Source organism: Haliaeetus leucocephalus, unplaced genomic scaffold (assembly GCF_000737465.1).
Source record: "Haliaeetus leucocephalus isolate CR32 unplaced genomic scaffold, Haliaeetus_leucocephalus-4.0 Scaffold395, whole genome shotgun sequence".
In the NCBI taxonomy this organism is placed as follows: Eukaryota; Metazoa; Chordata; class Aves; order Accipitriformes; family Accipitridae; genus Haliaeetus; species Haliaeetus leucocephalus.
The window spans coordinates 1,359,657-1,375,458 of record NW_010972831.1 but is presented as its reverse complement, the minus strand read 5'-3'; the positions used below and the strand labels follow the sequence as shown (position 1 = coordinate 1,375,458).

At 42.7% G+C, this 15,802-nt stretch overlaps 1 protein-coding gene across 1 annotated transcript in view; it reads right to left on the bottom strand.

Annotated features, from left to right (window-relative positions):
* Window positions 1-5,965: 5,965 nt before the first annotated feature.
* The window catches only part of COL26A1 (collagen, type XXVI, alpha 1), a 175,541-nt gene continuing 165,704 nt past the window's right edge, over window positions 5,966-15,802 (bottom strand). Inside the window, exons 11-15 of the mRNA XM_010573524.1 lie at window positions 15,297-15,305; window positions 12,152-12,196; window positions 10,713-10,757; window positions 9,612-9,696; window positions 5,966-6,230 (exon numbers count right to left, since the gene is read on the bottom strand). Of these exons, the coding sequence (XP_010571826.1) occupies window positions 6,058-6,230; window positions 9,612-9,696; window positions 10,713-10,757; window positions 12,152-12,196; window positions 15,297-15,305 (357 nt within the window). The 3' untranslated portion in view covers window positions 5,966-6,057. The remainder of the gene's footprint in view (window positions 6,231-9,611; window positions 9,697-10,712; window positions 10,758-12,151; window positions 12,197-15,296; window positions 15,306-15,802) is intronic.

Sequence of the window (15,802 nt, the reverse complement as noted above, 5' to 3'; positions counted from 1 at the left end):
TAGCCTTTGCTACAATATCGGTGTCTGCATATCTGCAGTGTAATGTGATCGGTAGGGGGAAAAAATTGGCTGCGATTTACATATCTCTTGTTTTCTTTAGGATATAAGAAACAAGTTCAGAAACCAGAACTGTCACATCTCTGACAGAAACAGCCCAGGTCCTCTCCTACAGCCAAGGCTCATGCAGAGTAAAGCCTCCCTTTTCAAACAGATAGGTAGTTGCAGCTAAATGGATAGTTGTTCCCATCATAGGAAGGTTAAAAAAAAAAAATCCTCTTCTAACAGTTTGAATTGTCACAAGAAGTGACGACTCTGGGGGTCTCCATAAGCCCAGAGGCAAATCAGAGAAAGGGTAAGTGGGCAAATACAGGCGCTTCTGGAGGAGGCAGATGCCCAGGAGGTACTGGGGGACTGCAGTGAGGGGACCCGGGGCAGCTGTTGCTGTCTTAGATTAGCTAACTCGACTTCCTTGAACTGCAGGGAAACTTATGAGGAAGTGAGGCAAGTTGCAAATAACAACAGATTTTAACTTATGCTCTTAAGCACTGCAGAATTCTCTCTCTGGCTCGTTCCCCGGTCGCACAGTCTGCTGCAGCCAACCCGTTCTCGGAGCACCCTAGCTCCATGGAGGGAAAGCTGTGATCCCTGCATCTGTGCTGAGGTGAAACTCCTGCAGGAATAGGAGGGCTGTTCCCACAGGAACAGTCTGCCATGTCCAGGTAGTGCCTTGCTCTGCAATGCAAAGCAAGATGCTCAAAGCTGACGTTGCTTGAAGGCTTACCTAGGCTGATTCAGGAATTAAATGCCTCAACCGTGAAGGCAGGATATGCCCCTGTGTTTGGTTAGCGTGGCTGGGAAGGCAGAGTAGTGACTAAGCGCATCCTTGAGGCAAATCTCAAACCTCGGAGATGGCAGTCATGCTTGCTGAAGCAGTCTAGCCATTATCTGCAGAACAGTCAGTCCCATCATGGGCAAGGAAAATGTCAGATTTGGCTTTAGTTAATGAAGGCCCTTTTTTGCCCCTCCACCCCCTGGAAGATGACCCAGAAGCAGGGCCTATATGCACAATCTTTTTTGAGAGACCTGCAAACATATAGTCAGAGAAAGTTGAGATGGCAGGAAAGAAAAAACAGATGCCCTAATTTCAGGATGCAGTTTGCTTGAACTTGCTCTGAACTTTGTAAATACAGGACACCTGACATCATATTCATTTACAGTATGTTTATTTCTCAGTGCATTACATGAAAGGTCTTTGGTATTTGTGGGTTCTTGAATACTGTTCCCACTCAGCTCTGTAAGAAAATGCTGAATACAAAACATTCCATATACAGTAACAAAACCCATAGCAAATAAAGAGAAATAGATATTTTGAACAATAACATAGCAATATGAAAACAGATAAGTAACCATGCAAGAGGTGGAACGAACAGGTTGTGTTTAAAACAAACATTAGAGCCTGCCATAAATGAGTTCATTGTGTCAGATGAGATTTATTCTTGCTCTAAGTTAAGAAATTACACATGTTTGCAAGATACTGCGTACAGCTGCCCTATAAAAGACCAAATGGTTGTAAAGCTTATTACAATGAGAGAAGCCGGGACCATTTGCACACATACGAAACACACCGATATAAATAAAAAAATACTGTGTAAGATAACTACTGAAAAAGTTAACATTTCCTTCTATGGATGGGAATGTGCTTTGTGAACAACTATAGCACCTTTGAATTGCTTGGTTTCAATGCAATCACAGAAACTGTGAGTAGTGTAAACCCCTGTACCACCAAACACCAGAATGGAATGTAATCTCGAGTAAGACAGAAGCTGTAAACGTGGAGGAGAATGGATTTCCAATAAATTGTATTGAGAAGTAATTCCAGAAGCTGATTGTCTTTTAGAAGCCTTTGTCACAGTGGTCAGGTTCCTACATTAAAAGAGTTCATTACAGACACTGGGAGTGAACCCCAGTCCCAGAGCCAAACTCTGAGAAAGCCACTTGTGAGCCGTATACTCTGCTCCGCTAAAAGCAGCACCAGTCCATGCTAGCTGAAGAGCTGGATCTGATTTTTATGGTCTGTTCCTGTGAAAGTTGATGGCAAAATTACTCTGGAGTTTGGTGGGAGCAGGTAAGGGCTCTTCTCTCTAGTTTATTCCTATTTCCCTGGGTTGCTATCAATTCTTTACAGTAAGTGCAAATTAGGTACTCTGGAGAGACGCATTCACCGCCTCCCAGGAGTACCAGACTGCTGGTGAACATCAGGGTGCAGGAATTGCAAAGATTTTTGGTTGTGCAATGTGCTGCTGCTGCTTCCGGTTAGCTCAAGGCAAGGAAAATGCATTACTACTACCAGAACCGATCCAAATCAAAAGCACATTGGAGCTCAAAGAAACATTATGAGTTTCAAAAAAGCCTTAGGAAAAAAAAAAGGAAAAGAACACACTATGGTATTGCACAGTATGCATGTAAGATAAAGCACTAAACACTTCAATTAAAATATATTTCTAAATGAGCACGCATTCAAAATAAATCCACTCTCTAAGTTACATAGACACGGCAAGATGCACTATATGCCCTGGCTAAAACGAACCTTACTATCCTGCCTAAGATGGAAAATGTGGTCGGAGTGGTTTGCTTAGTCATGAATATCATTAATGTCAGCATGTGAGGCTGTGTTCACCTTTAAAACGTAATTAAACTGGGACTGCACAACAGTGTGGTCCAACCCTTGTGTAAGTAGAGAGGAATGAAACCCCAGCTGAGAGAGAAAGTCCATTTGGTATAATCCTACTGTCACCCAAATTAAAGATACAGTACCACATAAGAGAGAGATGTAGCTAAATAAAGCAAGAAGTGTGGGGAGAAAAAAATTACATAGCTCATACAGAAATCTGGGAAGGCCAATAATTAAAATGGTTGCAACCCAAACCTAACAAGTCTTTTGACAATTGACTTGGCAGGATTCACTGCAAACAACTGCCATTAAATTTCCTTTCATCTTGCCAGTAATTTGTTTTAAATAATTTAAAATCCAAAATCTTAGTCAATATGAATGACTTGAAGAGAATACTCATCAAGCTAATGCAATAGCTTTGAATTCAGGAAGACAAACTTGGAGGAAGAAAAATTTCTGTTTCAATTCAGTGTGAAGGCTCAAAAATGTCAGGGAAGTGAAAATGGCCCTATTGTACTCCCTCTTCCCCAAATCCAACCCTGTAGCTACAGGACCAGTGAACCCAAATTTTGCCATTTCCCTTTTTAAAAGATTGCTTTTGTTTAGTTTAGTTCCTGAAACTGCCATGAGGAAACTTCCTTAATGTGGCAAGCAACTACAGCTAGCACCAACCTGCCCAGTGTGCACGATTAGATTTCTCCTCAGTCTTCAGGGCCTGATTTTCCAACACCTACTGGTAGGCATAAGGGGTTCTCTCCTGGAAGCCCCCAGCTATGTCGTGTAATGGCCACATGATCAAGACCAAGACAGTCACTATTCAACAACGAGGTAATCAAGTACTTCTCAATTCCCACATGGTAGTCAGCCTGTAAATGGGGAAACATCTTTTCTGCACATTTAATTCTTAAATGGAAAGATTATTCCAAGAATCTATCAGCATGGAGGGACATGGGCTGCTGTACAGTACTTCAGTCATTTGCTGGATGTTGAAGACCTGAGCTGTGTGTATTTGTGACTGGTTTTAGGCTGCGAGCTGGTTGCCAGCCTTCCTTAAGACACTGATTTAATTCAGCATTATTTATATACATACTGTTGTTAGAGTTAGCACTGGATTAAGAGTTGGTGCTGGATTTGAAACTAAGATGCATTCAGGAGACTTCTTTATTTCATTCTGCCAAAAGGATTATGAACACAGGACAACTGCTTGAGGTCAGTAACTTGCTTGACTTGGGCAGTTTTACTTGCTTTCTTGCTTTCTGACTGCATCACGCTCCAGCTGTAATTCAGAGTACAGGCAGGCAAAGGAATGCTGGAGCCTGAAGCATCAGCTCTTGGCAATACTCTGCATTCACTTCAGATGTTTGAGTCTCAGGGAAAGAGAGCACCTGATTGTACCTTGCCTTCAACTCCCCAAACTTTTGTAACGCTTTGGGCTTGTTTCTTTGAAATGTAAATGTACAAAGGAAAACTTGAGCATACGGAAGTACAGCCTGTACAACCTGAACTACATGGGTTGACTGCTGAATGAGCTCCAGCACTGGCATTAGCCAAGCAGCGCGAGGATTCAAAAGCAGGGCAAGTAAATGCATTTACTGCAGCCTCCAAGCCAGCTTAAACCAAGGATGTTTATTTTTTAGCTGTACAGCAGTAAAAAGCTTCTGCAGGAGGACAAGTTTCTGGTGCCTGCTCAGCATCAACTTACACCATTTCACCTGTTTTGAGAGGGATGATTGAATTTCTAAAGACCAGGGCCAAATAAAGACATATAGTGAATTCAGTCATCCTGAAGTAGCCTGTAACCTGTTCATTTCTGAAAATACAATGCTCTTCGGAGGAAAGATTTGGATGTGCTGATGTCTCTGTAGGTCTACAATATTTACTATGTATACGGAAAGTTAATTTAATGTGTGGCTAACACTGGGCTGGCAGAGCTCCTTAATTTTTTTCACAGAAATATTGTAGCAGTACAGTTTGCCTTTTTCAGATAGCTGTATCTTGCACTAGGAACCAGACAGAATGTCACAAATTTACCTGACTTAACGACATAAAATGACAAACACAAACTCAGTTTCCTCACTTTTGTCCCAGGCTGAATTTGAAAACTGTCAGAATGGAGCAGGAGGGGAGGGAAATAAAGATACAAAAAAAAAAAAAAAAAAAAAAAGGCACCATTGGTTCTGTTGGTTAGTCCTCACCCTTTCAAACAAAAATCACTGTCTACATGAATGATATCAACTTGTCCGATTTGGTTTGTACAGCAGGTGTAGTGATTCATTTGTCACTGAAGGGCAGGTTCAACAACTTAACCCTGGAGCTGGGACTTCCCCCAAAATAACAAGTTATTGCAAAAAGTAAAATGACTTTGTATTTAACTCCCAGTGCAAGATAAGCTCTTGACAAGACTCTCATTCCTTAGGCTGTGGTTTGCTACTACACTGTCTCTAGATTCAAATGGCAAGGATTTACTCACAAGACAAAAATGAAATAGTGTGAAAACATTTTTCCGTATTGATGTAGGATTAAGAAACTATTGCAAAATATCCTTTTCTGTGAATAGTTATTGCTACTACTTAATTATCTCTGGATGTATGCACAAGCTGAACACAATATGGGAAAATTCTTGCACAATTCCATCATATCTCATACAAACTGCTCTATATTTTCACAGAAACAGTCTAATCTCACTGTAGATAGAAAACCAATGTTGCCATGAACATTTGCATCAAAAGTCCTTGCTTAGCTAACCACGAATAGAAATAAGCTACATGAAAAGCCAAGATTTTGATGCTAAATTCCAAAGAGTAACCTGAATTTTCAGAGTAACAGTTTTAAAAGTTCTTTGAATTTTCCAATTTGTTCTTTGCTTAAAAGAAAACCTTGCAGGTAGGAATGCTTTAATAGCCTATGAAAGGGGTATCTTCACCTGGAAAGTCAGCATCACACCACCACATGGAATAAAAACAGATGCCATCAACTATACCAATGGACAGGGCTAAGGCTTGGCTTTGAGTCTAGATGGGACTGATTGTCTCAGCCAGTTAAGCAGTGCTTTAACTGAGTAACTTTCAAGGGCAGTGAGGAAACAAGGGGAGGACTAAACTCTTGAGACAGAGTCAGGAGGTGTCATTTCTGTAGACAGCTTCTGAGGATACCTGCCATCTGGTATTCCAAAGGCAAAACAACAAAATCAAGAAAAACATTCATAAGACCCTCTCTGAGCTATGGATAAGACATTCCCTGCAATAAGGACATAGTATTGGCCAGGTAAGGAAACCCTCCAACTGCCAACACTGCAGCCTCCTACCCACTTCATTTGCACTCTGCAATTAAGCACTGGGATACTGTATCTTTAACTGGTGAAAGGCATGGAGAACACACAGATGCTCCTACTTCATCCGATTGCTTCTCCTTTTGGCTTCACTGTCATCCAGCAGTGAAGAGAGGATCTGGTAGGCCTGCGGCTGCTGGGGTCCTCCACGTTTGATCTTGATGTTGGTTCGCAGAGGGGAGCCCGGGATCACATCTTGTCCAGAGCCTGGCTCAATGGAAGATAAAGAGTCTGTAAGGAGAGAAAGTCACGGGAGAGCGCTATTTAAAAGACGGAGGCTAAGGAAAGAGTAAATGGGCCCTTCTGAATGATACCTCTTCTGGAAGAAGTGTCGTCCTTCCTGTTGTCTTTCCATCCAGCAAGCAACTGTGGCACTTAACATGTTTGCTGCTGTCACACTACTCCTATGTTAGGTCTTTTCCCTCTGCTCTGTCTAAACTCTTTGGGGCAGGTACTCTTACTGTACATAGCCCGGCAGGTCCTGTTGCCATTTGTAATTCCATTTCTAAAGCACTGTTATTAATTATAAATTTGCTTGGGCTATAGCTGCTACTCAGCATTGCCCACAGATTCCTGTTATTGAAGGATGAGGCCAAGTGGTCACTGGGAAGTGAAGCTCCTGAGGGTTTAAGTACCATTTCACTCCTTGTAAAGGAGGACATTTTCAGGCACTGAAAGGATTGAACAAAAGGATTGATCTGCCCTCCACTACAGCCAAATTAGCAATAAAGCTGGGAATAAATATTAGCTCTCCATTCTCCCAGCATGCCTCATGGTAACACACGCATCCTCTTTCTACAGCATCCTGTCTTGCAAAGCTAAATACACATTTGACTACAGCCACTATTCTATTTTTCCAGCAGTCAGCAACAGATGCTGATAACCTGATGCTGCCTCATCATTTTTAACACCCTAGTTTCTTCTTCCTTTTGCCTTCAGAGATGGACATTTGCTTGTTTCCCTGCCAAAAGCCCAACCTCACAAGCCAGACACCCAGCCTTGGTTTGATCCCACGAGGCAGCATTTCTGTTTCAAGTGAGCGTTTGGCTGCCAGAGGATTTGTGCTGCATTCGCTGGAAGTAAACACCGCTGGGCTGCTCTCTGCAGTTTGCTAGGCTAGATAATCCCAAACTGCCCTCCCATTGCAGAGAATTGGTTTGTTTGCTGGTATGTTTTGCCTTGTTGCTTGGGTGGCTGTGGTTTTGGAAACCACACCGATTGTGAACTTTCTTGGGAAAATGAGAGCATGCAATTGGCATTTCTGCGTGGGTCTTTAAAGCTGGGCTGAGTTGGGCTGCCCAGGAACCTGTGGTAAAATCCTTAACACCTACGGTGGGAACATGACCAGATAGTTGGCGCTGGGTGATTTAAACCAGTGTGGTGCTTTTCAGTGCAGGGAGGTCTGTGCTCAAGGATATTCTGTTTTGTTATTTTATGTCTTTTTCTGTTGTGGTTTTTTTTAAACCATATACACGTAAAGGGATGAGCATAACTGCACAAGGAAAAAATGCCTTACTTTCCGAGTTCTCTTTCTAAACAGTATTTTTGTAGGGCCTAAAATATGTCTTAAGTTAAAGAATGGAACTATCTCAAAAGCACAGAGTAAAAATATAATTATCTATACTGTTATTGGATAAAAAAGGAACTATTTATATAAAAAGTCATACAGTATAGGTGTTTAAATATGGCCTTAACTACACTGTGTAATTAAAACCCATCCATTTTTGCTGATGCAGTTACACTGGTATAGAAGTATTCATGGGTATAAATAACTCACCTCCATCCCAAGTAATAACAGAAAATATATTCATGTCAGTAAAAATGGTTTGCGAAAATGACCGTTTCAAAATAACAGCAGCGCATGCCTTGTTGCTGCTGTATTGCCAGACAATGTATAAAATAGATAAACTAAGCAGTTCTGCAGGGGCAAAGCTGCATGAATCCCGCAGTCCAAGCCCCAGTGCCTACCCAAGCTTCCTCATTTTGCTTTATACTAGTTTAAATGAAGGTACAAAGTAAAAGATAATGGAGGGCCAGGCCCTGGGTCCTGTAAATACACTGCACTGTGCTTATGCACTGGGTTCCCCTTCCCCTCCTGCCCGGGGAATGTACTGGCTGGGCATGGATTGCTGCCTAGGTTATCTAGTGGGCATCTTCCTGGTACCTGAAAGCAAAGCAGCATAAAAACATCTCTTCCTGCCCCTGGTGTATAAAATCCAATGAAAATATGAAGCAAACTAGGATTAATGCAGAGGTAAGGTCAGGGTGATTGTGGTTAAATCACGGGTTCGTGATTCATGATTTCCCGAAAAGCTTAAGCTGTTGCTGCCTATTGCTTCTCGAAATAGTACTTTGGGCCTCTAAAAGACACACGGCCACAGAACAATGAAGAGCAGTGCTGAGACCCCAGCCAGTTCAGCCATATAACGGAGCACCGTGCACTGACACTGTTTTGGCTCTGATGTGCCCAGTGGCATTTTCATTTTAGCACTGTGCTGGCTCCAGGAGGAGCTTGTGGGCTTTCAAAGCATGCTGTCTTACTGCACAGTAATAGATACACTTTAAGTCACTTGCTTAGGAACTGCTGGACATTTTAGCTGTTTAGCATTTTCACAGGCTAAATCAATATCCAAAGGCCACTTCATAATAAAAGTGGATGTCAATCTGAAGGAAGGTGTGAGCAGGTTGCTTTACAAGCAAGGCCAGGAATGAGGTGCCATGTGTCAAGGAGAAAATAAGAAAGAAAAGTGCTATGGGACTTGGTTAAAAAATGCTCATCTCGGTGCCAAGGAACAGGCTTGCTTCTCACAGGCTGGAATAGTAGATCTAAACAACATTTTGCCTCTACTGTGTTTCTGAAGGGGGAGAAATTGGCACAGCAACTTTTGGCAGCTGTGAGAGAATTGATCCTCGAGTACCCCAAAGGGAGAAGTCTGATCTGTGATGATTGCACAAGTCCATACTCTGCTTAAGGAAAGAAAACACTCATTAAGGGATGATGCCACACACTGTACCAGCAATGGCAAATAGCCTCAACAGAAAACTTAAAATCTACCTGAATAAAGAACACATGAGACTTTCTTTAAAGCTGATTGTGAAAATAGCTTTTATGTAAGTTATAATCCCAAGATGTTCAGGGATCACTGGTTTTCAGGGTAGCATGTAGCACTGTGTGGGCTTTCTCTGTAAAATATAGTGCTACACAAGGCCAGGGCCTCAGTGGTGTTAAAGTAATTTGGAAGGCACTATTAACAGGATTAAATGATCTGGCCTAAAGACTTGAACAAGCAGCTCCCTGGGAAGCTGGTAGATGATCTGTGCCACATGGATTGAGCTGCTGCTCGTGACTTGGCTTTCTGAATTGTAATAAAAATTATTGTGGGGGTCATTTCACCTACTAATGTAAAGCCAGAGTAACTAGTGCAGTTGGTGGAAGCTCTAGGTCCTCAACAGTTCTAAGCATCCTTTAAGTCATGTTGGGTACCTAGTTTCGAAAACCCAGCTTAAATTGACACTAGACAGAGAGTTTAGGAGACTGGATGTTTAACCATCAAGCAGCTGCCCGAACAGAGCCCCCAGCTGCCTAGAAATGAAAACCTTAGCAACGCTTACCATGAATTCCTATCATGTGCTCAAGAATTAATACCCTCTCAGCTAAAATCTTCAGAGCTTCTCGAAGTTGTTGAACACCTTCCCCCTGCAAGAAGGAAAAGAAAACTAACATCTGTGTATGTTGCAGAATAAGCCTCTTTGTTCACAATGTTGCCTCCACAATACCAAACTATGCAGTGTGAATTTTTAAAAAAGAAAAGATGTAAAAGGGGAGATAAGTTGCAAGGGTTAAGTAGAAATGCAGGTGAAATTCCTATTTAAAGAAAAACTTCTCAGTTATACGCACATTTGCAGAGCCTCTGACCCAAAGCCAAGCCTTTCAGTTTGGTTCCTGCTTCTGCAGTGGGCCAAACCCAGGGTGTATATTCCTGTCAGACCTTAATAATGTGCAGCTTATGTTAACAACTATGCTGAACTACCTGGCGAACGGGTTTTGCCCTCACCTGACATTTACTCTGAACATCAGTTCAGGCTTTCTCTTTGTTGGTACACCAGGAAACCGGGACGTGTGGCTAGCACCATCTTGCTGCTCCCTTATAAACTGGAACAGTGGCAAGCAAGCACATCCTGATGGGCTTCACGCTGCCTCTCGCATTGCTCCTAGCCGGGCCACGTACTTTCACGTACACTCAGGCTGTAGTTTGTTGCCCCCATTGCCTTAGATATGGGCTTGAAGGGACAGATAGATGTTGGGAAGTATTTTAAGGTGGGAGAGCAAATATGTGAGAACTCGAGCTCTCTCTCTGCACATGCAATTTGATGTCTTCCGGAGTCTGTCCCTGAGCGTGTGGGAGGGACAGTGAGGGAGTAATTCCCTACCTTGTAGCAGCTCTGTGTGGCAGAACAACCACTGGGGACTGAGGAGGTGTTCAGAGAGCATGGTGAGAGGGCAGCTGACAACATGGCCAAGGAAACCTCAAAGACCAGGATTTCTAGCACGTATTAAGGTGAAACCCAAGGTTCAAATAATCTCTTGCTCTGCACTTTTAACTGTGGACAGGACCCTTGCCCTCCACAAAGCATCCTGCCAAAGGGAATAGGGTTGAAGCACAGTGAAGAGACAAAAAGGAAAGTAAAAAACCAGTAGAAATACATGCTTACATCAGCACCTTTGTCACCTTCCTCACCCTTCTTGCCTGGTTCACCCTAAAACAGACAAGAAACAGAAATTTGTTTTTATGTGCCTGCCCAGGATCACTTGCATCCCTTCCCTCCAAAGGAATAAATTAAAGGCAGAAGCGTTTCACCAGCAGAAAACAAGCTGACTCTCTGGCACTTCATGCTAAGGGCCAAAGTGGTCTCATGACCTCTGTCCTGGCTCCCACCAGCTTCCCAGGAGGTCATCACCATTTCTAACCCTGACAAACTTGGCCAGGAGTGGCCAAGCTGCAGGAGGAGCTGGCTGCCATGGCCTGGGCCCACAACAAGACTATATACATCTCATGAAGATCTCAATGAGCAAAGCTTTTATCTCACACCAAGATAAAAATACTGTTCCCCTCCCCCAAATATGCACATGTCCATCTTTGATTTAGAACATAAACTCCTCCATTCTGCTTTCATTATTAGTCACATCACTTTCTGCCTCTGAAGATGCTCATTAAGCTTTTCTTGAACAAAGATCCCTATGTGCTGTGAACATTGGTCTGATGTCCCCCCCTAACCAGGAAGTTCATGCATTTCTCAAATAACAGATGACATGGAGAGATTAAACCACAAGCTAAACATAAAACAAGGGAAAGGTCTAACAAACTGGTAAATAAAATGCCTGGGCTCCTCAAACTTGTTGGACATCCCTGAGATACTTGCAAAGCAGGGATGGGTGTGGGAGGAAGGACTGAAGAAAAGGTTGTGTGAATCGTACAAAATGATGAGATGGAATTAAGGAAGAGAGAAGAAAAACCTCCCAGAGGACCTAGGACCTCTCTGGATGCTGCCAGCCAAAAACCCCAACTTGCTCCACCAGCTCGCTTTCAGCCAACCTTCATCTCCACTGGTTTGTTTGCACCCTAGCCGTATGTGCCAGTGCAGACATCTCCTGTGTGCCCCTGTTCAGGTATTGCCAAGAACTCATTTGGAGACATCTCTTAATCTCATTAAAGGGTTTCTAGCTCAGCTTGGCAGACCAAGGTGCAAGAAGGAGTTGAGGGCAGCTGATGTACTTTGAGTTGTTTAACAGTGTCCACCTTTGGGCTCTGGTAGAGCCAGGAACCTCACGGGGCAGGAAGGAGGCTTCTGTCTGCCAAGGTTTGGCTAGAGGGGATCTGCAAGCAAAGCACATCTCTGTTGGCGTGATGCCTTCCTAATCATGGCATTTCAGCACTATGCTTAACATGCAGGAAGACCATGTTTCATTTACAGAGGAATAGGTTAAGGTGAGGTTGCCTATTGAACAAACGTCTAAGCTGGAAACAGTTGACCTAAGCATTGCATCTGAGAGCTGGTTGAACCAGCTGCAGTCCAGCTAGGTGGTATTTATGGTGTCACGCAGGCACCAAACCCATCTGAGTCTTGCACACACCCGCAAGTACATCACTTACAGGAAATCCCTTAATGCCCCTCTCTCCAGTCAGACCTGCTTGCCCCTGTTGGAAATAAAGTAAGTGTCATTAGGAGATATTTTTCCATTTGACAAGAACAGAGTGTAGTTTTTACTAGTGGAATTAAGATGGCTTAATGAAAAACCTTACACTTGGGATAATATGAAAAAAATTCCTCTCCCTTGACATTATCACTTAGAGACAGCAAAAGGGGGTCATGGCTTTCTGTCAAGTATCATCTCCAAATCCCATCACACTTTGGAGAAGTTTGGTTCGATACAGAGCTACTCAGCTCAGTACCCTCTCAGTAAGACGATTAGCAATTTTTTTGAACTTTACAGCAGTCAGTTACATTATACCAGGAAGGAATTTGGCTGGAGACTTGTTTTTTACAAAGATACCGCATTCTTCTCTCTAGTAAAACTGATGGGCTGATGCTGCCCCAGACAGCAAACAGAGCCCAGGACTCCCACAGAGCACAGATTTAATCTGCCTCCTGCTCCACACACATATCCCTGCATTAACCCCAACAACTACTGATCAAAACACACATACAATATTTTGGTTGGTTCATTTCTTTTTCCTGCTGTGCTAATTTTCACATTGTTCTCAGTGGGCGGGGGTTGTTCTTTTTTTGTTTTTTTTAAACAGAAACATTTTGAAATGGTATGTGTTGATTTGGGGCAGAACGAAATGCCATTGAACTGAGCATCTTTTTTCCCTCTGTATTCCTCTGCAGCATAGGTTTTCCACCCTGGAGCACGCTGGGGCAGAGCAGAATCCCTGATCAGGAGAAAAGCTATAGATTATTTAATGAGAAAGCAGGAGTTTGGGAAGAGGTGGAAAAATTTACAACCATCTTTAGAAATCCATTGATGAAACAGCCATATATTTAACCTGGCTCTCCTCCCCTCGACATCCACAGAAACAGCCTCATCCTTTTTTCCCCAAAAAAACTACCTAGCTGGTGGCACCTTTTTGTAGTATTTGCCAGAAAGGGAGAGCTGCTTTGTGTAAAACCAATGGGCCTTGGGCATCTACAACACATTACTACAGAGAGCTGTGCAGTGCTCGGTGAGCAGCTAGCCAGCACTAGACAAAGGCCCGTATCGACACGAAGAGCGCTGGGAGGAAGGCCCAATTTATCAGGTCCTTTGAGCATCTTCAAAGGAAAATACTTGGATTCTGCACTAGAGAGAGCAAGGCCTGTGAAAAAGCACAGGCAAGCAGCAAATTACAGAAAGGAGACATAACAACGCACTCAAAATACATAAACAGACTGTTCTCTGTGTCTAGGGGGAATGGGAAAGGATGTTATCAGCTTTAAGGGGATCAAAGGATATTTAGGCTGGATGTTAGAACTATCTTTTACCTCAGGCCCTCACTAGCTGTACCTCTGAAGACTGCCTGGAGATGATGTGGTGTAACCCTCACTGGCGCTGTTTAAGAATAAGATGAACAGAAGCTGATCGTGAGCGGCACACATATAGATGTGCCATCCAGGGGATGCGCTCAGACTGCTTCAGGTCTCTTCTACGTCTGTTCTGTCTGAGATTAAGCAGGAAGAATGTATAATAACATTTTCTTGACTCTCAACAGATATTGTAAAACCTCCTCTGCTTTTCTTTGCAGCTGCATAGCTCCTCCGCTGTGTAAAGCTAGCTCTAATTTGTATCCACCAAACCCAAAATTGCAGCATGTAGTTGTCAAAACCAGCATTCAAATCCACACTCAAAAAAGACAAAAAGCACACAGAACATCCTACAGAAATTCTGCCAGAAAAAGCAATTGGCTTCACTTTCCATGCTAACAGAGGAAGGACAGGAAATAGAATTTATTTTTTCTATTTAGCAAGACATTCTCATATTTGAAAATCTCATTTGTCCCAAACCTGGAAGGAGAGTTACGATTCTGAATATCTAACAAGGAGGGAACAAAAAACAAAGTCTAAAGGATGTGTCTGTACTGAACAGACACAGTGCAACAAAGTTTTTGTTTCAAAATAAGTCTAAGCAATATGGTCAACCACAAACTAAAGGAAAATGTTAAATGAATCATAGAGAAAGAGCTCTTATCAGTTTCCTGGATGGAAACTTGACACTTCGCCATATACCATGCCTTTTTTTTTTTTTTAACTGAAAAGTAACTTTTAATGGCAATGAGCTGTAGTCGGTAACCTGTGCTGAGATCTCATCAGTTAAGGTTTTGCTCTCTATCAGAATCTTAAATTCTAGTCCCACAAATGCATCAGTCTCTAATCTATTAGTAAAGCTAATACATGCCCAAAGTGGCTGATCTGCACAAGGAAACTGTTATTAAGAAAATTCTAACAGTCACTTAAAATGGTCTCTGTCTTTCAGGGGGCTCCAAGTGATTTCTTATGTAAGAAGAGGGAGCAGGCACCCAAAGCAATATGCAGATACCACACTAAAACAGAGCATTTTAAAAGCATATGTGCTCCAGCCTCAGATTTCCCCTGCTCCTTGGCATGAAGTGCCTCAGGAAGGAATGAAAGAAGCCACCTGGTCTTGCTCTCCTTGCACACAGTCTGGAGAGAGGAACTTAGTTTAAGTCTGTTGCTGGTTATTGTCATGAGTTTGGAAAGTCATCAAATTGGAGTTAACCAATTTGTATTTGTCTTTCCTAGCTCTTTGAGACATCCCTCTGTCTTTTGGATTGGAAGAGTGAGCAGAAATGGAAGAGGAGGAGATGCTGTCATATGGGGGAAGCACATCATCTACAGCCACCCATTTACAGGTGGTGACCTCCATGTTCACCTCCACCTATGTGACGGTAAAAGTGGCACTTGGAAGAAAAGGGAACTTGTTTCCTACAGCTGTGGCACAAGGCTGTGTCAATGCAACCACCACTGCAGACATCCATCATTTTAGAGGTACCAACCAGTATTTTTCTCCTTATGTTTCTTCCTTTCTTTGATTCTGCTCCACACTAGGGTCTTAGTGATTGTCCACAGTCCATCTGTCCCCACTTCTACATTTTGCAGATCTAATTGCTGAATGATCCTCCACCACATACTACATTCTCAAATGATTTTGTGCTCCTAATGTCTCTCAGAGGAGATTTCAAAGACCATGGCCTTTTGGAGAGTAAGCTGAACAGAAGCAGCTGAAGGCCCAAATGCCACTTTGAAACCCTTCCTGGTGCTTAATGCTGGACTGAGAATCTGACACATTTATACCCTTGTTAAGATTTTTCTTTGTTTTTTCCTAAACTTCACCAGTTTGGAAATAACATTCAAACAGCCCCTCTTTCTAGGCTTAGTTATTAGCACTTGACCACCCATCAAGGACTGGGGTATAGCACATAAACATATTAAGAACATGATTTTAATATTCCAAATATATTAAGAACATAATTTCACCTGGGGAATGGCTTTGGTTCAGGAAAAGTCTGATGAGCTTTTACTGCCTTATTGCCACAGAAGGAAGAGTTCAGTTAGACCACTCAAAATACTCCATGCTAAAGAGCTTTGGTTGGCAGAAGAAAGTTGGTCTCCACAAGCCTTCATACACCTTGTATTTGCTACCTGAACCTCTTTAGGGAACACCAGACTTTGCAAGCAATTCAACCCTTTATCTGTACAGTAAACCCTCAATCTTGGTTCTTGCAGAAGACCTAGAAACTCTACAT